Source organism: Ursus maritimus, unplaced genomic scaffold, assembly GCF_017311325.1.
Source record: "Ursus maritimus isolate PB19 unplaced genomic scaffold, ASM1731132v1 scaffold_18, whole genome shotgun sequence".
Classification (NCBI taxonomy): domain Eukaryota; kingdom Metazoa; phylum Chordata; class Mammalia; order Carnivora; family Ursidae; genus Ursus; species Ursus maritimus.
In genome coordinates this window covers 37,591,338-37,614,043 of record NW_024424230.1, presented here as the reverse complement: position 1 = coordinate 37,614,043, position 22,706 = coordinate 37,591,338, and the positions used below count along the sequence as shown (strand labels likewise).

At 42.6% G+C, this 22,706-nt stretch overlaps 1 protein-coding gene across 1 annotated transcript in view; it reads left to right on the top strand.

The window, feature by feature from the left end:
- ASXL3 (ASXL transcriptional regulator 3) overlaps positions 1–17,631 on the top strand; it is a 157,068-nt gene extending 139,437 nt beyond the window's left edge. Inside the window, exons 9-12 of the mRNA XM_040632378.1 lie at positions 2,590–2,686; positions 4,758–4,863; positions 8,946–10,896; positions 13,648–17,631. Of these exons, the coding sequence (XP_040488312.1) occupies positions 2,590–2,686; positions 4,758–4,863; positions 8,946–10,896; positions 13,648–17,343 (5,850 nt within the window). The 3' untranslated portion in view covers positions 17,344–17,631. The remainder of the gene's footprint in view (positions 1–2,589; positions 2,687–4,757; positions 4,864–8,945; positions 10,897–13,647) is intronic.
- Positions 17,632–22,706: the final 5,075 nt, after the last annotated feature.

Here is a 22,706-nt window from a genome sequence, read left to right as displayed (position 1 = left end):
CCAGGAATTCTGCTAGTTTGCCTCATGAAGTGGCCTAGACTGCCATCCCTGAAGAGTCTGAGCCTTTGGCTCCCTTGCCCTTTCTGGCTGTCATTGCAGTAATCTGTGTTCACTGTTAACCACCAGACACAGAAGCACCCAGAGAGGTCCCAGTGAATCTCCCTACATCCTTCTCTCTGTCTCTGCCCTCCAGCAGCAGTCCTCCTTCCTCATACCCGCTGGGGCTTATTATCCCACCTGTCCAGTAAGCCCTGTCTTTGCCTGCTGCCCCGCCAGCATGAGAGACACACGGTAACCAGGCAGAGCTCTGGCTACAGCGGAGCCCTTACTGGGTCCGATAGTGCGATGGTTAGCACCTGGGGATGCTTTTGCCTCAAAGGGACATTGGTAATGTTTGAAGACATTTACAATTGTCACGTTTGGGAGAGAGGTTGCTACGGGTATCTAGGGGGTAAATGCCAGGGATGCCGTTCAGAGCCTACAACGTACAGGACAGCTGCCGCAATGAAGAAGTATCTGAACTTAAATGACCATAGTGCCAAGGCTGAGAAACCTTGCCCTGGTAGAAATGACTCTCCCCCCGGGGACATGGACTTTTAATCTCACATGGTCTAGAACTGTGGGGACAGAAAGTATACAGTCTGCCAGTGGTTTCCTGAGAGAGAGAGAGAAAGAGAGAGAGAGAGAGAGTACAAAGATTCACTCACTCCACCCCTTGGTTCCCAAGCCCATGTATTCTTTTAGGGACGCAAGACCAAATGACATCCATTGGTTCCGTGGACGTACTGCATTCCAGAGGATGTAGAGTCGTAGAATTGTCCAGTCAGAAGATAGGAAGGCTAGGGCGTTTACCCATTCGGATCTTGGGGCTGGGGTAGGACACTGAGGCATGGTGATAGAACTGCGTTCCAGGTGTGTGGGTGGCAGAGATCTGCAGGGACCAGAAGCTTCTGCTGTGTGTAGAATATATTCACTATAGGGGCAGGGGCTTTTTCTTTAGTGCCACTGTATACACGTGCCAAGTACATGGGTTCATATGAGTGGCTTAATAAGTGTCTCAAATAAAGGTGAAATAGCTCTGGGTGAGTAAGCAGTGATGCAATGAATGAATGAAGTCTTGCCTGAAATTTTCCACATGTATTGAATATTGCAGCGTGGTTATCCACATCTTCTTAGATGAAGAAACTTAGAATGTGAAATCTATGGCTTCCCTCCGGAGGTCATGATGGCAGCATTCAGCATACCTCGTGTTTACTCACGGCATGTCTTCTGAATTGGATCTAGCATTCTCCAGTGTAGAAGAGTTGGTATAATACTGACTTGTGGATTCAGTGTTCTCCTTTGTTCCTGAATGATGGTTCATGAAGGCGTTGAGTGAAATTTCGAAAGAGGAGTATTTCAGTGGTGAAGATGGAGTGTGGAAAAGGCCACAAACGAACAGGAACATGTGGATGAGAGCTCTCTGGGCATGTTTTCCGGTAGCAGCAACAATTAGAGATTAGGACGCATGAAGTGTGTATATGAGAGTAAGAGGAAATCTTTGAAAATGTAATTGTAGGTGCAGTCTGCCAGGCCTTTGACCAGCAGGTGAAAGCACCTCGCAGCTTTGTACACGGTGCAGTTCCCGATGATCCGTGATGTCCGGCCCCTACAGTAAAGCCCCTGAGCGCTGCAGTGCACTACACGCTCTCTCTCTAAAACCATTCTGTCCAGATCCCATCTTGCAGGACCCGACTTCCCCTCTGGCATCAAGTTCTTCCTAACCACTCATGTCCACCTAGATAGCATCCCCCAGCTTTTATTTTTTTGCACTTCTTAATTCCCATTCACCCAGTGCCTGACACTGTTTTTCTTCCAGCCAGTCAAGGACGAGGCCAATTCTTTTGTCTTCTATGTCAGTAAGAAGACGACATGCGCATAGGAGGTGCAGTAAATACTTGGAAAGTTAAAAGCATCTGGTTTGGTGCTGCTGATCTGAATCCCTGCCACATGCAAGTTTTTAAAAATAGTATGTTTGAGGCGAAACGTTGGTAGCTTATAGTTGCACATACTGTGCGCCTTATTATTTACCTGGTTTTTGTGTGCATCCAAATGAGAAGATGAGGTGGTGTGTACGGCAGTGTGGGGTATTCGTTTTAATGTTTTAGAACATTGTCCTGTCCAAACCTCAGCCAGAGAAGGAACCCAAGTGATCAGACTGGATTTCTTTAGCTTTCACAAATTTTACAAAATTTAATTTATAAAAGTTAATCGAAAGGTGTCAACATGGTGATTTTTAACGTGGTGCCATTTAAGGCATAGTAGAACAATAAAGATATCCAGATGCTTTGATGCAATCCCATGCATTCGTTTTACTCACCACCAGTAATGGAAATGCCTATAAAGACTTCCTTTAACTTGATGTATTTTTGTCACTATAGTGGTCACTGTGAAGTGCACTTTTCTACTGGGAGAGTCCCCTTCTGCTAGGTTCCTCTTCTTCCTTTCTCCTACCCCACACTTTCTCTCTCACGCACACACCCTGTTTTCACTTCTTTCCTGTGTACTTTTGCTTTGAATTATTCTTGTTTTTGTCGGCTTATTTCCTAGATGGGAAGCGATGGAATTTTACGCCTCAGTTCTTCAGCACTAAATAATGAATTCTTCGCCTATGCCGCTCAAGGATGGAAACAGCGACTGGCAGAAGGTACATTTCTCTTTTCCATTATTCTTTGGCATATCTGAGTACACACACTGTACTGAGCTTTGCACCTTTCTCTGATTTCTGAGTCTTTTTCTCCCCCTGAAGTATACTTTAATTTAGTAAAAACTCCCACTCTGTTCCAAACGACTTCACTAATTCTTTATTATACTTGGCATTTTTGAGGTCCATATTTTTGAAGGAAACATGGTATCTGGGACATGATAAAATATTTGATGTAGCTAGAGTTCCTTTGGAATATGGTGATTTCAATCACTTGCTTGAGGCCTGTGTATTCTCTTAATGTCCTAGAGCCTAAAGAATCTTCTTTTAATACTTTCTTCCCCTAAAGCCACCATTTCACCTTATTCTTCCTTTAGTCACCAAGCTTCTTGAAAGACTAAAAGTAACCAATGGTACTACATTTTACTGTCTCACCCGCTCAGATTGTTATGGTAGGGTGCAACCCCACAACTGAAATAATGCCTCCTGGAGAATAGTAATGGCTTTCTAATGGCAAAGCCCAGTTTCCTCCTCTTCGTCCTTACATTTTATGTTCTTTCTGCAATATTTCATTTTTTTTCCCCATCCAATTTGAAACCATGTACCTTAGCCATTCACAATATATTTTAAATTGCTTCCTGTGGCCGCATTGCCGAGAGCCATTCCTCAGCTTCCGTCCAGAGCTTCTATTCTTCCATCTGATGATACGTGGTGATGTCTCCACCATCTCTGGTCCTTTCTCGTGCAGCTGTGCAGCTCACTAAGCAGCCTCTTTCACCACCTTGGTGTAGCCCCTATGCCAAATCTTCCACATCTGGCTCTGATGACTCTTTCCTAATCCTATGTTCTGTTCCAAATGCCTCCTGGATCTCCTGAGCTGATACCAAGCACCTGAAAACCATAATGTCAGTATTAACCTCACTATCTTCCCTTCCCTTTTTTTTTTTAAGATTTTATTTATTTATTTGACAGAGAGACAGCCAGCGAGAGAGGGAACACAAGCAGGGGGAGTGGGAGAGGAAGAAGCAGGCTCCTAGTGGAGGAGCCCGATGTGGGGCTCGATCCCAGGATCCTGGGATCAGGCCCTGAGCCGAAGGCAGACGCTTGATGACTGAGCCACCCAGGCGCCCCTATCTTCCCTTCCCTTAACCTTAATCTCTGCTGTCCCTTCTGCCCCCTCTCTATTAACGTCACCACTGTCCACAGGGCTCCTCACTTTGAAACTTGATGATCTCTCCTTTCCTCTTCCTTCTCCTGATCTGGTCATGAACTGTCACTTGTGCTGTGAATCTGAATGCCCTTGAACGTTCCCACAGCTGCTGTCCTGACTATACTCTGTTTCTCACCTGTGCCATCCAGCAGCCTCCTGGCTGGAGTCCTCCCGTGTCTACACCCAGTGTCTAAGCCAGTTTTGGGCCATATTCCTCCCTGAGTGAATGCCATCAGGACCTCCCTCTTCTCTTGTAGGAAAAATTTAGAACTCTCTTTAAACCATGTATTTGCTAATTGGCCTCAGCCTACCTTTCCCGTTTCATTTCATCCTACTCCTACGTTCTCACAATTGGCCACTTAAAAGAACATACATATACATATTCATATCTCTGTGCCTTGTGAGTTAATTACTTTATAAAAGCTTGGTCATCCTTCAAAAACTAACTCAAGTACCATTTCCTGTGTGTGGTCGTCCCCAATCCATTCAGGCAGAATTAAGTGCCTTTTCTTCTGTACTTTCACTACCTTTATTCTTACAGCCCATACAGGGCTTTCAGCATTACATTATAATCCGTTGTGTGCCTTTTCTCCCACCAGACTGATTTCATTAAGGCCACTGAATATACACCATTTTATTCACAGCCCCTCGCATACAGTCTATTTGCTGAGGGTTTTAAAGCTCACCTACGACTAAATGACTATTTGAGCAGTGTTCATAAAGAGAGAAGCTGTAGAAATATTGTCAGTACTCAACCTTTTCCTTTTCAACATCCATAAAAGTTTACTCAAATTAATTACATTTTCTTTATTAACGGCAAAAATAGGACCGCTTTTACTCAACATGTAAGCATTTGCTTTCTAGGAGAGTTTACTCCAGAAATGCAGTTGCGAATAAGGCAAGAAATTGAGAAGGAAAAGAAAACAGAACCTTGGAAAGAAAAATTCTTTGAAAGGTTTTATGGAGAAAAGTAAGTACTAGAGCATTTTTTTCTCATTTCTCTCAGAAGGAAATGAAAATGTAATTCTCTGCTTCACATAGCACACTCATATGCTGTAAAACTTAATAAACCTGCGATAAAAGGCAATAGTCCCTCAGTGTAAGAAATTGCAGGTAAAATTATAGCGGCATATCAGCACTTAAATTTTTAAAAAATGCATTTTCAAGGGTTTATAACTTGTCCATGAAAATTCATTTTGGACTGAAAGTAGCACATGAAATCCTATAGAAGTCAATTATGGCTTTCTTAACTAGATTTTAGTAAAAATCTCCTGTTTTTAATCCAGGTATATTCATTAGTGAATACTTTAGAGCTAAGCAGTTTTAGACATCCTTAATTCCCACATTTTAATGAAAACGTTGATTGTGCATATATACTTGTTTAGTCCTTGTTTGGGGGAGAGCCTGAGGTATCACTGTTCACTCTATCCATCTTCCTCTTGGAGTGTAACCAGTTTTTAATGTATTATTTTTCTTCATGTGTGTTTCTTTTTAAAATAACACCGGCCACACGTAAGTGTGATAGCTACTAAATTCAAGTGAAAGTAGTTTTGCCTTTGCCTTGCATTTGGAAGGGGCATGTTGTCCTTGAGCAGAATGAGAGTCTCAGAGACCATCAGATGCCTAAGGAAGAAAGAAGGATTCCAGAGCCGACAACTGACAGTGACTTTAGATCAATTTTTCCTGGAACTCCTATGTACTTAGTTAACGCCTGGAAGTTGTTTTGTGTAAATGACACTGAGCTGGTTGCAGGTAATAACATCTGTACCATTGGATTTCATGTCATCAAATTCCCCCCTGTACATAGGGAAGACAATGTCAGGAGTCTCATAGGAGTGCCCTTCTCGAAAAGGGATCACGTGATTAACAGCCCACTTACCCAGAGTAGGCTAGCGTTTGGTGGCATGTCCTAAATAGCAGTACTCTCAAGTAGGAAGGCTCGTTTTCAGTTGCTCCCAGGACCGTGGGTGCATATATATCTTTAAGCAAAACTAACAGATAATTCATGTGTTTTCTCAAAAATTAAAAATGCAGCAGGCTCCTCATATGCCTTCAGGTATTGTCACCGGCAGTATTACTCAAGCCTGGCTGCATCAGAATCTCCCTGGAGCTTTGAAAAATAGATACAGATTTCCAGGACCCATGCCAGACATACTGATTGGGAATGTCCAGGAGGTGAGCCGAGAAATATGTAATTTTAGATGCTCTCCAGGTCATGCTGATGCCCAGCAGGATTAAGAACCCTGGAGACTGACATTGTGGACCACTCGTAGGTTTCCCCCACCTTGTGTCTGACAAAGGGAATGTCAGGAGCGCCACTTCCAGTGCCGGAAAAGCACAGCTGAGCTAGTCACCTCCAATGTACTGATGCGTAGTTGTTCTTGAGGGTTGGGCCCTTTTTTTTTTTTTAATTCAGCAAAATTGATCCGAGATCTAGGATCTGCCCTCAGAGAACCTGTATCCTTGGGGGCTTTCCCTCTGATTGAGCATACTTGGCTCTGATCTGTGTCTAAGAGCTTTGCAAGCATAAGATAAAGATATATTGCTACTTTCTGACTAACCCACCCAACAGTCTTGTAGGGTGGGCATCCCTTACTACTTTTACATTAAAAAAGGGTTTAGCAAACTGAGTAACAGTGAAACTAATTTTTCCAGGTTTATAGGGTGTGGTTAAGTGATTTGCTCAGTGCCCTAATGCCACAATCCCTTCTCAGAAAAATTCACACATATATAATTTTTTTACATAAAATTTGAGGGCTTCCAGACTCCCATGCATATCAAGTTAAAGGCCCCTGCCCGGGAGGGTAACAGCTACAATACTGTGAGTAAGCATGACTCCCTCTTACCATCCCTGAGCTCTGAATACAAACACTTCTTTTATTTGACTCTTGTCTTGCCGTGGTTAATCCTTAGAGTTTCTGTCCCCTTACGTCACTGGACTTCTTGCTTGTCTTTTTCCATCTTCAATTATATATTGGATGACAGCTGTATTTTGAACATTTCATTGAGTGCCTTTCTAATTTTGTTACTTCTAGATTACTGAAACTACCCCAGTGGGTGAAGGATTGTTTTTCCTAGCAGATAATTTTCAGTTGACATGTGCCTTTTCACTGTTCTAAGTTTTCCCAAGAATGTTGCCATCCAAATTCCCCCATTGTTAAGATTTGCCTGCTTTTGTTTTCAGTTGTTTGAGCTCTTCAGTATGGTTCTGACTGACTTACTCTGCTTATAACATAGTACTGTTCTGTATTTGCTTTAATTACTTAGAGATCACCCATAAGTATGCTAACTCAGAATTCTAAGAGTTGGTCTGTTGGTTTGCAGTCTAGACTTCTGGACTTAACTGTTTTCCTTTGTGTTGTTATGTGCTGTGCTGTGAAAACCAACCTTCTATTCCTTATGCTATCTTAAATCCATTTTTTTCATGAAAATAATAAAATGCTGACACAGGCATATTTTATACAGTGTTGTTGTCCATATATATGTATATATTATATACATAGACACATATATATATAATACATAAAATTTTATATATTGCATACATTTGTGATATTTAATAATATATTTAATATGAATTAGTAAATTTGTTGTATCCTTATTAACCAACTAGCAGAAACTTGGCTGCCCAGGGGATAGTTCCTATATATTCTACACCTAATCTGGTATCAGTGGTGTGTCTGCTTGGCCCAGCCAAGGGACCATGTTTCTAGTCGTTTATTCTGCTTTAAGTTTATCTGTAATGTAGTTGCTCTGTTCCTCTCAGGGTAGGATGGTTATAAATTGGAGCTTCGTTTGAACCTGTCTTAGGGAAGGTTGAAAGAAAAGAGGCTGATTACGAAGGCAGTATCTTCTACTATCTTCTTTTTAGAGCCTTCTGAATGTTAGTAAAGAAGGCAATGAATACACCCCAAAAATGTATTCAATTTTATTTCCCTTTCATTTTGAGAATTTAAGTAGAAGGTTGAAGGTTTCACTGGATATTTTCCTGCATCGATACTTTTAGCTGTATTTCTTTACTCCAACATGTTCGAGAACATGTCTCTCTTTGTAACTGTCTTTGTGACTGTCTGTCCTCTAATTTAACTTCTTTTAGAATAGCTTCGTTCTCTACTACGTGATGCTGACATTGACGTTAGTATGACAGGGAAGAGTGGTTTACAATATCTTTGTAATTCTGACGAACTGTTCCTCACGACATGCATATTAGGTTGGATTATTTCTCGATCTTCTTTGCTATCTTTCATGGAATAGCCTTACAGTAAGAGATCACATGAAATAATTTTAAGGTCTTGCCTCATACATATGGAATCTCGTAGAATCAACTTTGTTGACCCCAAATACGTTTGTTATTCTTTAGTGAAATTTCCATATTGTCTTAGGTTAGACACTTAGAGACTAAAATAAGCTTAGTAGCACCTCTTACATTGGTTTAAGAGAACTTAATCCTTGGAAGTCATTTAAGTTTTAAGATTTTACAACATACCCATGTTCCACTAATCTTACTTGCTTATATTGCATCCTTTGAAGACTGCGCAATTTTCTATGATAAAGATATATTGCTACTTTCTGACCAAAAAATTTTAGATCTTATCCATTCTTTTGCTTTTCTGCCCATATTTTCTAATCTTTTGTAGTATGTAATTTTTAAATTCCTTTTACATAACATTTGGCAAAGTTCATACGTCCTTGCTTACAGAATAAACTATACCAAATAAATAAATAATTAAAAATAAATAAATACGTATAAAAATCTGTACCTTTCTTAACCAGAAGTAGAGTTTATTTTAGTTATGATTATAAAAGCAGTAGAAGAACTAAGTCATTGTAAACTAGTTTATATAAATTAAGCATGTTACTTAGTGATTATAAAATTAATTTGATGCATTTACTTCTGTTGAATATATATACACACACATATATATACATATATATGTATACACACACACACACACACACACATATATATATATATATATATATATATTTTCAAGTTGTACCTTTCATCTTTTGTGGTTGAACAATAATTTAATATTTCTAATTTCTGTTCAGGTTGGGCATGTCAAGAGAGGAATCAATAAAGCTCACTTCTGGACCAAACAATGATGGAGCTGAAAGTAGTTCGTGTGGAACTTCTGGCCTTTCAGGTCTTTCTGCACAGACTCCCTTGGAAGAGCAACAGCCAAAAAGCATGAAAAGTCCAACTTCTCCAGAGCCTGATTTCTGTGCTACGCTTTGTCCTATGGTAGATGTAGGTAAAGATGTAATGGCAGAATCAGAATCAGAAGATATCCTGATCCCTGAAGAATCTGTGATTCAGGAGGAAATTGCAGAAGAGGTAGAGACTAGTATTTGTGAGTGTCAGGATGAAAATCATAAGACAATACCTGAATTTTCTGAGGAGTCTGAAAGTCCAGCCAACTCTCATGAAGAACCCCAGGTAGCCCCTCCTGAAGATAACTTGGAGTCCTGTGTGATGATGAATGATGTTTTAGAAACCTTGCCTCATAATGAAGTGAAGGTGGGAGAGAAATCCGAATCTCCCCAGGAAGAAATGTCGGTTGTTATCGATCAGCTCGAAGTCTGTGACTCTCTCGTTCCTTCCACTTCATCTGTGACTCATGTCAGTGACACAGAACATAAGGAGCCAGGAGCTGCACTAGAGACCAATACTCCAACACTAACAACAGGGCCGTCTTCTTCAGAAGGCCGGTTCCCCGGTGACGGGATTGCTGTAGAAATGGAGCTGCAGAGTGATCCTGACGAACAGCTGTCGGAAAATGCCTGCATCTCCGAAACTTCCTTCTCTTCCGGGAGCCCGGAGGGAGCCTGCACCAGCCTGACATCCCCAGGAGGGGAAACCCAATCCACCTCAGAGGAATCATGTACTCCTGCCTCCCTTGAGACAACATTTTGTTCTGAGGTGTCCAGCACTGAAAATGCAGACAAATATAATCAGAGGAATCCCCCTGATGAAAACCTTCATGCATCTCTGATGTCAGAAATATCTCCAGTATCCACCTCACCTGAAATATCAGAGGCATCTCTGATGTCCAGTTTACCTTTAACATCTGAAGCATCCCCAGTGTCAAATTTACCTTTAACATCAGAAACATCACCCATGTCTGATTTACCTTTGACATCAGAAACGTCTTCAGTGTCTTCCATGCTTCTCATGTCTGAGACCACTTTTATATCCAGTTTGCCACTTCCTTCAGAAACATCTCCAATTTCTAATTCTTCCATGAATGAAAGAATGGTGCATCAGCAAAGAAAGTCCCCTTCCCTATCCGAAGAACCACTCTCCCCACAGAAAGATGAAGGCTCTGCCCCTGCCAAGCCCCTGGGAGAGAGCCTTCTCTCTCAACAGAAGACTCTATCAAATAATCCTGAACCCATCAAAATGGGTTCCTCCATTGTTCCTGAAGCATTTCCATCTGAAGACTTGCACAGTAAGACTCTGAATCTGCAGCCTTGTAAATCACATGTGGAAACTGAGAAGCCCTATCCCGCTTCAATTCCAGAACTTCCTTCTATAGAAATGATAAAAGTAAAAAATCATAATGTCCTGCAAAGAACAGAAAAGAAAGGGACGTCTTCACCATTGGAGTTATCTGTCTTTTCTGAAGAGACAGAGAACAAGGGAAATGAGCTTCCATCAGCTAAATTACAGGACAAGCAATATGTCTCATCAGTGGATAAGGCTTCATTTTCAGATGGCTCTAGAAATAAAACACACAAGCAAGGGAGCTCACAGAATCGGTTGGAGACCTCGCATTCTTCCAAGTTGTCAGAGCCCTCCAAGTCACCGGATGGGATAAGAAATGAAAGTAGAGAATCTGAGCTATCAAAGAGGAAAACTGCAGAGCAGCACAGTTTTGGAATCTGTAAGGAAAAGAGGGCTAGGATAGAAGATGATCAGTCAACCCGGAACTTAGCGTCCAGCAGCCCACCTGAGAAAGAGCAGCCTCCAAGAGAGGAGCCCAGAGTTCCACCTCTCAAGGTATGGAATAATACTGCTAACAATAAAGACAATTCCATAGATAGGCTTTTCCTGTATAGATCCTTAATTTTCAGAATTAAAGGTTTTCTTCGAACCTCCAGATTTTATGTAGCAGTTCATCATCTAATACTCTGAGCACTAGTCTAATATTAAATGATCCTTTTTAAGGATCGCTGAGCTCAAATGATAATTTTAGATACACGTATATATTTAGACCTCAGCATTTAAGGAAAAAGAAATGGGGAGGGAGAACAGGGCCTGGAGGAGCCTGTAGGCCAGGAGATAGAGGGTCTTTGGTATAGGGCAAAGACCTACATGCACTTGGGGAAAGTCGAAAGGTAATTTAACCTCCTATCAAAGTTAGTAGGACTAGGGAAAGTAGTCAAAAGTCAGAGGCATACACGAAGGAGGAGAAGGTACAGAATATCGGTTCATTTATTTTCCAGCAAATATTCATCACCGCCATTCCCTAGCAGAAAGGACCTGGCTTATGGAAGAGCCTCATTAAATATTTCTTGAGTAAATTGATGAAATTGCTTTGCACACCCTGAGGGAGAATGCTGTAGATATACAGATATACAAATCTTTTCTTTTTTAAAAATTTTTGAGATACTAAAGAGGTCTTTAACCTCACAAATAATAAAGCCTGTAGTGAAACATTACCATTTATATATTCTCTTTTGATCCCAGGTAGGTTTTACCACTCAGAAAACAAACCTTTTATATAAATGGGCTCTGCCTAAGTAAACTGAAAATTAAGGTTAATTCAAAAGAAACACTAATAAAAAAAAAATCCTACCGAATATAATCTATATTTATTTGGTGTTTTCATCTCAGTCCATTTATATTGTCCTACAGTAAAGTGGATTATTCCACCATAGGTTTGGTCTAGAATTATAAATGTATTCAAGCTGTGTTTCTCTTAATCTCTTTCTCTTTATTTTGCTCTGCTCTGACATCTGTTTTATATATGTGTCTCATGATATCCATAAGGCTGACTTTTAAGAGTGTAGCTGTAGTTATTCTACTTAATAAAGTAACCCCTATTAAATAAGATTCTAAAGATGTGAAAGATGAACATTAAGCTCCAATTAAAGCCCCACTATGCATTTTAATTTCTGAAGCAGTGGAAAGAAAAATATAAGCACGCTTTTCATAGGAAGTATTTTTGAACATAGCGGTCTGATTTTTGTCAAAAGCTTGTTTTCCATGTAGTATAGACTTTACAGTAGATGGATAACATAAGTGTATTTGGTGTTTGTTTGGCCTTGAGCTCTTGTTTAGTACATCTAGGTTTAATTTTTTAAATGTTTTTAATTCTTTTTTTTTAACTAAAGAAAATATTTAAAAGGAAAAATTGAATCTCCTCTCTAAATTCATTTTTTCTTTGAAGTCTGTGGATTAGAAGAGAGACATCACAGGTTTAACATGAGAAATGAGATAGCTCAGAAAGGTCATTTCATCTACCAAAGTTCCAAAGCGTAATTCCAGATTGATACGATCCTAGAGTATGTGTCAGGGGTCTCTCGTGTAAATATACATATGTTTAGAAGGGAGATATGTTTTCTAGGAAAAGCTTTTTCTGGAGGGAAGAAAACAAGGGAAGCATAGTACCTGACAAGAGCCCTGAATGGGGAACCCATAAACTGTCTCTCTCACTCCCTAGTTACATGACCCCAGGGCAGCCTGTTTTCTCACTGCAGGCTCAGTTTTTTCAACTGTAAAATGAGGGGCTTTAACTAGATCCCTTCCAGCTCTCCAAATCTACGACCTGAAGAATGTTTTCAGTGACTAGAGCACCACAGGCTTTGCTATGGGATGTTGGTTGTTGAGTCTTGTGCCTCATGAATTTGGTGATGACTGTGTCTCTTAATTAGCATGAGTTAGGTGGACAGTGTGGGTTGGGATATTTATGAAACTCAGCAGATCGTAGATTACCAATATCCGAAGAAACTGCCCAACCCGTAGTTGCTGTCAGAGGCAGAAAGCCAGAGTTGCCCTTACTTTCATGAAAAGATAATGATACCAAATCCCTCTGGAAAGCAGAGCACTCTCACAAATGTAGTCTCATTCCATCTTCATAATAGCCCTGTGAAGGAAAGAGACCAGAAATAACTAGTCTCATTTGACAAGTGAGTTTACAAACTCTTAGTGTGTGATGATTATACAGGTATGAGCCAGCGTGCCAGGTGGTATGGGAGGTACAGAAGAACCACAGAGTCTCTGGCTCACGGAGGTCACTGGAGAAAGCGAAGTTACACGATGATTTGCTAAGATTACAGAATTTCTTTGAGTGAAGGCAGGTTGAGAATTCTGGTGTTCTGACCTCTTGGCTAGGGCTTTTTTCTTTGTGGCAAATGAAGAGATAAACTCATATAGAAGGAAGGTCCCAGTTTCCCATGCCAGGAAGATAATTTAAAAGCGAACTGTCTGTAAGTCTTTTTTAGCTAACCTCATTTTAAGAAGCATGGATTTTGTTTCCATTTATATGAGGCATTAAGAAGATGTTTCATTTCCATACCCAGTGAAGTCACCGGTCTGATGAAAAACAGAGATTAAAAATCTGAATTTCACATTCATGCCACACTTATTATCACTTTATACCCTAAAGGCCCATTTGGGGATTGAAGTGTCATTCATGCCACATTATGAGATGATGCAGCCCGTCTTCTCTCTTGCATTATCACGTTCCGCCTGCCTCCTCTGTGATCATGTACCAAGCGCTTTCTCTTTCTGTTCCCCTTCCTGTAGATCCAGCTTTCCAAAATTGGGCCACCTTTCATTATCAAGAGCCAGCCAGTCTCCAAACCAGAGTCTCGCGCGTCCCCTAGCACATCGGTTGGCGGCGGGAGGAACACAGGAGCCAGGACCCTTGCCGACATCAAGGCCCGGGCCCAGCAAGCGAGGGCCCAGCGAGAGGCGGCCGCAGCGAGCATCGTCTCAGGAGCCATGGGGAGCCCAGGAGAGGGTGGAAAGGCGAGAACCCTGGCACATATCAAAGAGCAGACGAAGGCGAAGCTCTTCGCAAAGCATCAAGCCCGAGCCCACCTCTTCCAGAACACTAAAGAATCCCGGCTGCCTCCGCTCGGCTCAAAGGAAGGCCCTCCAAGCTTAGAAGTCTCTTCTACCCCTGAAACAAAAATTGAAGGGTCAACCGGTGTGATTATTGTCAATCCAAACTGCAGATCTCCTAGCAACAAGTCTGCGCATCTCCGGGAGACCACCACTGTATTACAGCAGTCTCTTAACCCAGCTAAACTTCCAGAAACTGCCACGGACTTATCTGTGCATAGTTCTGACGAAAATATACCCGTGTCACATTTATCTGAGAAAATTGTTTCATCTACCTCTTCTGAAAATAGCAGTGTGCCCATGCTTTTTAATAAAAATTCTGTCCCTGTGTCTGTTTGCAGCACTGCTATGTCGGGAGCAATTAAAGAACATCCCTTTGTGAGTTCTGTTGATAAATCCTCTGTTCTAATGTCTGTTGACAGTGCAAACACTACAATTTCTGCTTGTAATATAAGCATGTTAAAAACCATCCAGGGAACTGACACTCCGTGCATAGCCATTATACCAAAATGTATGGAAAGTGCTCCTGTCCCCGTCCCAGCAGAGGGCTGCAGTGTCTCGAGCCCCATGGACGACAAGCAGTTGCTACTGTCCAACAGCAGTGCCAGTAACCTAGTCTCCAGTCAGTACACCTCTGTGCCAACTCCCTCCATTGGAAACAACTTGCCAAACCATCTCTCCACTAGCTCTGTCTTGATTCCCCCGACAGGGATTAACAGCAGATTTCCTTCTGAGAAGATAGCCATGCCGGGGAGTGAAGAACAGGCCCCCGGACCCCTGGGTACCACTGTGAGAGCGGCGCTCAGCTGCAGGGAGTCAGCTGCGGTCACAGACGCTCTGGCTGCGAGACCACCTGTCGCCATGTTTACGGGAAGCATGCTGACCATCAACTCTTACGAGAGTCCTCCCAAGTTAAGCGCGGAAAGCTCGGACAAAAATTCAGGGCCTCGAAACAGGGCAGACAGTTCTGGGAAACCTCAGCCACCTGCGGGGGGCTTTGCACCAGCAGCCGTAAACAGATCGATTCCGTGTAAAGTCATCGTGGACCACAGCGCCACGCTGACCTCCACGCTGTCTCTGACCGTCTCCATCGAAAGTGCAGAAGGCAGCTTGGACGTCCAGAGCCGGTCAGGGAGGACAGAAGCCTCCGGCCAGCCCCTGGCATGTCCCCAGGTGTCTGTCATCAGCAGGCCGGAGCTGGTGGCCGGCGAAGGCGCGGAGCACGGCCCGAGTTTCATCAGCGCTTCGGCAGCGAAGCAGGAGTGTACAGCGATGCAGGCCGCCTGCTCGGGTCTCCGAGAAGCACCCCTCGCGGTGCCGGACAAAGTGAACGAAGTGCCCGCTGCTAGTAACAGCTTTGCCGAGCCGGCCCGGGGCCCGAGCACTTTCAAAAGCGAAGCCGACACGACCTGTGGCGGTCAGTACAACCCAGGCAACCGGATTTGCTGGAACGACGAGGGGATGCGGAGCACAGGACAGCCTCTGGTTGGTCACCCTGCTGCGGGCAAACAGAAAGAGTATCTGGAGCAGAGCTGTCCGAAGGCCATCAAAACGGAACACGCCAGCTACTCCCACCTGTCCGAACTTCACCCCAGGAATCTCCTAGCGAACGTCCCTCTCCCCGTGAAGGCTGAGCCTCACGAAGCGGACAAGGGCTTTAGAATGGACACCGAGGACTTCCCCAGCCCTGAGCTGCCGCCTCCGGCCGCGGAGGTCGCGGCGAGCGTGCAGCAGACGCAGAACGCGAAGGCCCCCCCCACCGGTCCCATGGAGGAGGCGATGTCCTTGGCCGCAGACCCCCTGAAGAGAGTTCCCAGCGCGGGGGGCTCCGGCTGCCGGCTGTCGTCCGTGGAGGCCAACAACCCACTGGTGACGCAGTTACTGCAGGGCAACCTGCCTTTGGAGAAGGTGTTGCCCCAGCCCAGGCTGGGGGCCAAGCTCGAAATCAACAGGCTCCCTCTGCCCCTTCAAACTACCTCAGCGGGGAAAGTGGCGCCGGAGAGGAGCGTCGTCGAAATGCCATCCAGCTCTCCGAACCCGGACAGCAAGGGCTACCTGGCAGGGACCCTTGCGCCACTACCAATGAGAAAGCGAGAAAACCACCCCAAAAAGAGGGTCGCCAGGACTGTGGGGGAGCACACGCAAGTTAAGTGCGAGCCAGGGAAGTTGCTGGTGGAGCCAGATGTGAAAGGGGTGCCTTGCGTGATCAGCTCGGGCATGACTCAGCTAGGAGGCCCCAGCCAGCCGTTTAAACAGGAGTGGCTGAGCAAGCACCCCATGCGGAGCAGGATCGTTCACAGCCCCGAGGTCAAACAGCAGAAGCGGCTGCCCCCCTCCTGCAGCTTCCAGCAGAGCCTCTTCCACGTGGACAAGAATGGCAGCTTCCACGCTGATGCTGGTACCTCACACAGACAGCAGTTTTACCAAATGCCTATGGCTGCCAGGGGGCCCGTGCCCAGTGCAGCTCTGCTACAGGCCTCGGCCAAGACCCCCGTGGGCTGTAATGCGTTCGCCTTCAACAGGCACCTCGAACAGAAGGGATTGGGAGAGGTTGGCCTTTCTTCCGCGCCTCACCAGCTAAGGTTAGCCAACATGCTATCCCCTAACATGCCCATTAAAGAAGGTGATGAGGTGGGAGGGGCCGCACACGCAATGCCAAACAAAGCACTCGTGCACCCCCCGCCCCCTCCGCCCCCGCCGCCCCCTCCGCCCTTGGCCTTGCCCCCGCCTCCCCCGCCACCACCTCCGCTACCTCCACCTCTTCCTAATGCAGAAGTCCCATCCGATCAAAAGCAACCACCAGTTACCATGGAAACCACTAAGAGACTTAGTTGGCCACAGTCCACGGGCATATGTAGCAATATAAAATCGGAACCTCTTTCTTTTGAGGAAGGTTTAAGCAGCAGCTGTGAACTGGGCATGAAACAAGTTTCCTATGACCAGAATGAAATGAAAGAACAGTTAAAAGCATTCGCGCTAAAAAATGCAGATTTCTCTTCCTATTTGCTTTCTGAGCCACAAAAGCCTTTTACCCAATTAGCTGCTCAGAAAATGCAGGTGCAGCAACAACAGCAGCTCTGTGGAAATTATCCAACAATACACTTTGGTAGCACGAGCTTCAAAAGGGCAGCATCTGCAATTGAAAAGTCCATTGGGATTTTGGGAAGTGGCTCCAATCCTGCCACAGGCCTGCCTGGTCAGAACGCTCAGATGGCCGTTCAGAACTTTGCCGACAGCAGCAACGCGGATGGATTGGAACTGAAATGCTCTTGCCGGCTGAAAGCCATGATCGTGTGCAAAGGCTGTGGGGCCTTCTGCCATGACGACTGCATAGGTCCCTCCAAACTCTGTGTAGCTTGCCTGGTTGTGCGGTAAGAGCTGAGGAAAGATGCAGTATCCCTTTTCAACACGGAAAAGCCAAACGGCGTCAGCAGCAACAAATTGAATAACTCAGTGGTTTATATCGTGATAATTTATTTTACTTTGGAACAGAGTATCTTTTCTCTCTGGGATTCTTTACTTGCGTTTCCCAGAAAGGGGAGACCGCATCCCACCCGAGTGGCTCAGCGGCATGCCTTTTGCATATTAAGTTGCCATTCCCAGCTTTGGAAAATTTCTGTCCAAGTGTACACAGATCACTACCCCATTCGTTTTGTTTTTTGTTTTTTTTTTTAATCCAGGTGTAGATAAGAAAAGGACATTTTTAATTACTTAACGCTAACCAGAAATGCAGATGTAGAAAGCTAATGGTAAAGGTGATTTAAGGTGGTGGTTGGTTATTCATTCTTCTGTAGATTAACCATTACAACAAGGGTTTTCACAGTTGACTCTTCTGGACCTTTCTTTACCATAGTGATTAAATCATACTTGGAAAGGGGAATCTGATTTAAATGTATGATTCCTTGTATTTGCTCATATCACGAAAGATACATTAAAGGAGGTATGCCATTAATGAACTCCACTGTCCTTATTCTCTTCCCTCCCCTTTTACTCTTTTCAGAGACTGGCAGAATATCTGGATCTGCCTTGGACATTGTACACACATTGTAGTAAAATGTGTCTTATACCTGAAATTACAGTGTGGGCCTCAAGCCCAGTAATCTGGTTTGAGCCCTTTGACGCCTGATACTGTAAGGTCAGTTGACCAACAGAGGCCCAGAGGCCCATAGGATTTCAGAGCATTATGTGTAGCTTTTAAGAGCAAGTATGAAAAAAAAAAAATGCCCTAAAGTTTAAAAAGTCAGCAAGTAAAATGCTGTGTATGCAAACACATAGAAGTGGGTTGATAATGTAAATATTGGTCCATTCTATTCTCTCTAATACAACTACTAGATATTGAAATTGGGGGGGAAATAATTGTACTGTTTATGGATGACATCCGTACATTCTGGCTTCTGACTCTGCAGAGGTTGGCCACCTCTCTTTCAAAGCGTCATTGATGATAAAAGGAACTACAGAAGGCTGACGTGTTGATCTGTTTCTGAACGGTTTTTCTCTTGTGATTCGCAATCTATATAATTAATTCTATTTGACTCCAAAATAGCCCTTATTTTAAAACTCATTCTAGGTATTGCATGTTTTGTTTCTCCCCCCCCCCCCTCAGGTGAATTCAGTACATTCTTCATATTTGGGGGAGTGGAACTGCTTTTGAAAATGGGATACTGCATCTTACAAATAGCGTCAGTGTTTATCCAGTGAAGTCTGAGTGTTGAGTATTTGGGCTGCATTCCACATACTTTGGCCACCTTCATGCCAGAGAACAGCTGTAGGTTAGGAGGCTCTGTTCCCTAAAGCAAGTTCAAAAAGCACATGCACACTTTGGGAAGATGAAAGACAACAAAAACCACGCCCATTTAACTTCGGAGTACAGAGCACAAAATGTGGAGTGCCATTAACCCATTGATTGATTGTGGCTGTAGAATTAAAAAAAGGAGCAAAACATGGGGGGGGTGCGGAAATCATCTGTGTCCAGGGTAAGAATGACAGACATTCTCACATCAATGTAAACTTTTGACATTCCCTTAAAACGTGTCTTAAAAATTAACTGGAATGAGCAGAGGTTACATTCCTGGAGGAAAAAAAAAAAACTTGTGATTTTTTTTTATAATAACCACGGTGTGTTTTTTTTTTCTCCATATTTATTGTGATGTTGCCAAATTTTATTAGGTGATACAGATGCCACTTTTATTAATACATTGCTAATAGTGAAAGATCCTTAGAAAGAAAAGCAGAGAAGGGTCTACCTCCGTGGCTGACATTCGGTGCTTCAGTAAGGTCACTTCTGTTTTTCACATTGAAATTAACAAAGTTTGTGACTGAGAAAGTTCGAAGCGCCCTTCACCAGCCCCTCCCAAGGAATGCGGAGGAAGTTCCAGCTCACCCTCCGCCAGGCTGTGTTGGGGAGGCATCCTCTCTCTGGTCTGCTTATACTGTCTTGGTTCAGAAGAGCGTGCTCTAGTCTCAGAGGGGAACCCCTAAAAGGTAGACACTTGCATGCCAACTCCTTCCAAATCCACTTGCCGCTCTACCAGTGTCAGGTACTGTCCACACCAGCAGATTCAAAATTACTACGTGAGTAACTGGCACGGGGTGTTGGAGAAACGCTGGTCTACAAAGCTTTGTCCTCCGCATATGAGGTACGGTTGCAGTGGTACTGAGCTCATTATCAGTTCCCTCGTTGCGGAATACCGCCTGCAAGGTACTTACTGGGAATAACAAAAAAAGTGTCCTTCCGTATATTTTGATTTTTCACAAAATAGGTGACTTTTCACATAATTTTGGAGAACCAATTGTTGATCGTGCATGGATTCTGTCACCCAGGTCCAAAGAGGATAATTTTTCTGTGCCCTTTCTTTCTCTCTCTCTTTTTTTTTTTTTTTTTTTTTGCCCCAGTTCAAATTCCTGGTGTTTGCATGTGGTTTATATTAGTGAAAAATTAATATCTTTGGGCTAAAAAATAATGGAAAGAAAAATTCAGAAGTAAAATATGGGTCAGATGTTTTACAAGTGTCCCCTTAATATATATATATATACAAAAGCCACTATGTTTGGATTAGGTAAGTAGGTTCTTAGTTTCCTGATTTCCACAGGTGTCTGCCTATGTGCAAATGTAGTATGTTATTTACTACATGGTTATGGTGGTGTAATGTGCAAATGTTAATGTGTGCATTATCCTGATTATTGGACACTATGATATCCCTATCAGGACTAGAACTTGCACATGTAACATGTAATTTTTTTTTTTTTTAATCACAAAGGATGTATTTCCCTAAGTAGCACTTTTGGAGCAGGGGAAGGAAGAAAACTGCTATTCCCATCCCCCTCCTCTATGATATGCATATGCCTGAAGTGTGTAAAGACATTTAGGTAGTTAATGGGCATGTTAATAAGAACGTTTTGATGCAAATTCATTTTCAAAATGAAAATAGTTTTCCTTCCCCAAAGTGAGAATAGCAGAAATGTTGGTGAACTGAGCACCATGGTTATATATAAGATTTCTCTGCTAAGGTCTGGTTTGAAGAAGAAACTTGAAAACCTATGAGGTTGAGCCTGGTTGCTATAAAGACTTGATGGTGGTCTGTGTTTCTGGGATGAGCTCTATAGCAGGTGTAGGTGACTTCTAGACGTTGGATGTTCCTAGTTGTTCAGAATAAACCTACAAAACCCAGCCAGCTGGGGCAAATGGTGCCTCATAGCGCAGCCAAGCGTAGGAATACGTGGTGTCGCAGCCCCATTTTAAACACTCGCACCATTTCACGAGAGGAAGTTGCTGTGGCCTTGGGTTCCCAGGTCGTCCTCGGTCTGGTGAGGTTCCAGGTCACAGAAGCTGAAGCCAAGCTTAGGGTTGCATCGTCTCTCTGGTGTGGAGGCCAGCACCGCACTAGCCGCCTGGTGGGAATGAGCCCGCTGAGCACGCAGAGCCCAGAGTCACTGTCTTTCTGTGTTTCTAGAGAACAATGTGAAGAGTCCTAGAAAAGGAACTCGTCAGACTGTCAGGGGCCTATGTAGCCAAAATGTCACTGAATATAAAAATCTTGTCTTCAGTCCTCATGCTTTGTCACTGTAAAGCGAACAAAAAGCATTTTTACTATAATTTAAAGGAGCTGCTTTTTTATAGCACATACTATTTCGCTTTGTACTATATTTGATAGTTGCAGAATAATTTAGACTGTAGAAAAACTTCGTCGTATTTGTACTGTTCATGAATGTTTCAAAGAAAGTGCTTTACTTGGTTGCCATAATTTTCTTGTACTGCTGTATTTTTCCCCCTGCTTCCTGGAAACGTAATCTGATTCATATTTTCAGTACAGTTTTTTTTTTTTTAATGTGTGTGTGTATTTTTGGGGGGGGGTCAGTATTCTGAATGTTTACATCTGTTTGACATTAGCCATTTAATGCCTTTTTAAAAATAAAAAAGGCGGTATTACTCCTACAGTGTAACAGCAAAATGTGAAATCAACCCAAACATAACATGCATGACAAACACAGATTGGGGGTGAAGGCCCTGAACATACAGACATTTTATATCAGCAGACAGAAAAGTAAAACCCTCCTTCAGTCCTCTACCAAAGAATATATTATTCCCACAGGAAAAACTCAGAAAAGGTGTGTAAAATCCTCAGAAGGGGGAGCAGTTGATTCAGAAAGACTGCTACAATTTAATACTGTTATGCTTGCTTTGATACCTGACTAAATGTGACTGAGTGCAAGGAGCATTTAAACAATTTTTAGACAGTGTTTTGTTTAGAATTCAGGGATCATGCATTCTTTAATGGTGCTGTTTGTTTTTTATTTCTTTTCTACAAAGAAAAAAAGTGTTGCCTACAAAAGTGACTGCTCACAATACCATAAGTTAAATGAAATGAAATGTTTGTCTCTTCATGTTTCTCTGTTTTTCCCTTTCTCAAAGTAACAATTTGGGTTTCAATATTAAAATATTCTGGAGAAAATAAAGAAATTAAACATTAAATAATTGTCATTTTTAATTTTTTATGAAATAAGGTAGTTACATAAAATGTGTTAATAAATACATTGACAATTTTACTCTAAAAATTATAGGGAGAAAAAACCATATACAGTTAAATTATCTACCCTTTCTGGTTTGGTGAATTGCCAACACACAGTTATAACTACTGTTAAAACTGCCAAAACAGAAAGGTCTTCGAAATTAACAGTATCTACTGTGCTTATCATTTAAAAAATATATTTGGAACTTGCTTTCATAAAGATCTTGTTAATTCTTTATACCAAAAGATATTCGGGTCAAATTGTTAACTACCATATATAATTTTAACTTTCCAAATGAATTAACTTTGAAAATTCTTTGTTAAAAGAATGGATTTGGTTATTTTTTTAATCTTATATTAAATATTACAGTTAGAGTTATTTGAAGAAAATGCTGTGAACCATTAGAACAAAATTGCCTCGGTTATACTGACATTGGTTAAAAAAACACGCTTATCTTTAAGATGAATCGGAAAGCTTTAAACATAACTGTTTAAATCATAGTTCAACTTTTTCATCTACATGGATAATGCTGTCTTTGGCCACCAGATGGCGAAAGAGGATGTTTACTTTTGGAGGGGGGAGAAAAAACAAAATACACTGCTTCCTCCAAAAACAGAATTAAATGCCTATATTAATGAAAGTCCAACTTATCCAAGTAAGTCGATGGAAAATTGATACTTCTAAGTTTCACTAGGCTATTTTCGCTACAACGATGGCATTCCCTTTTGGTC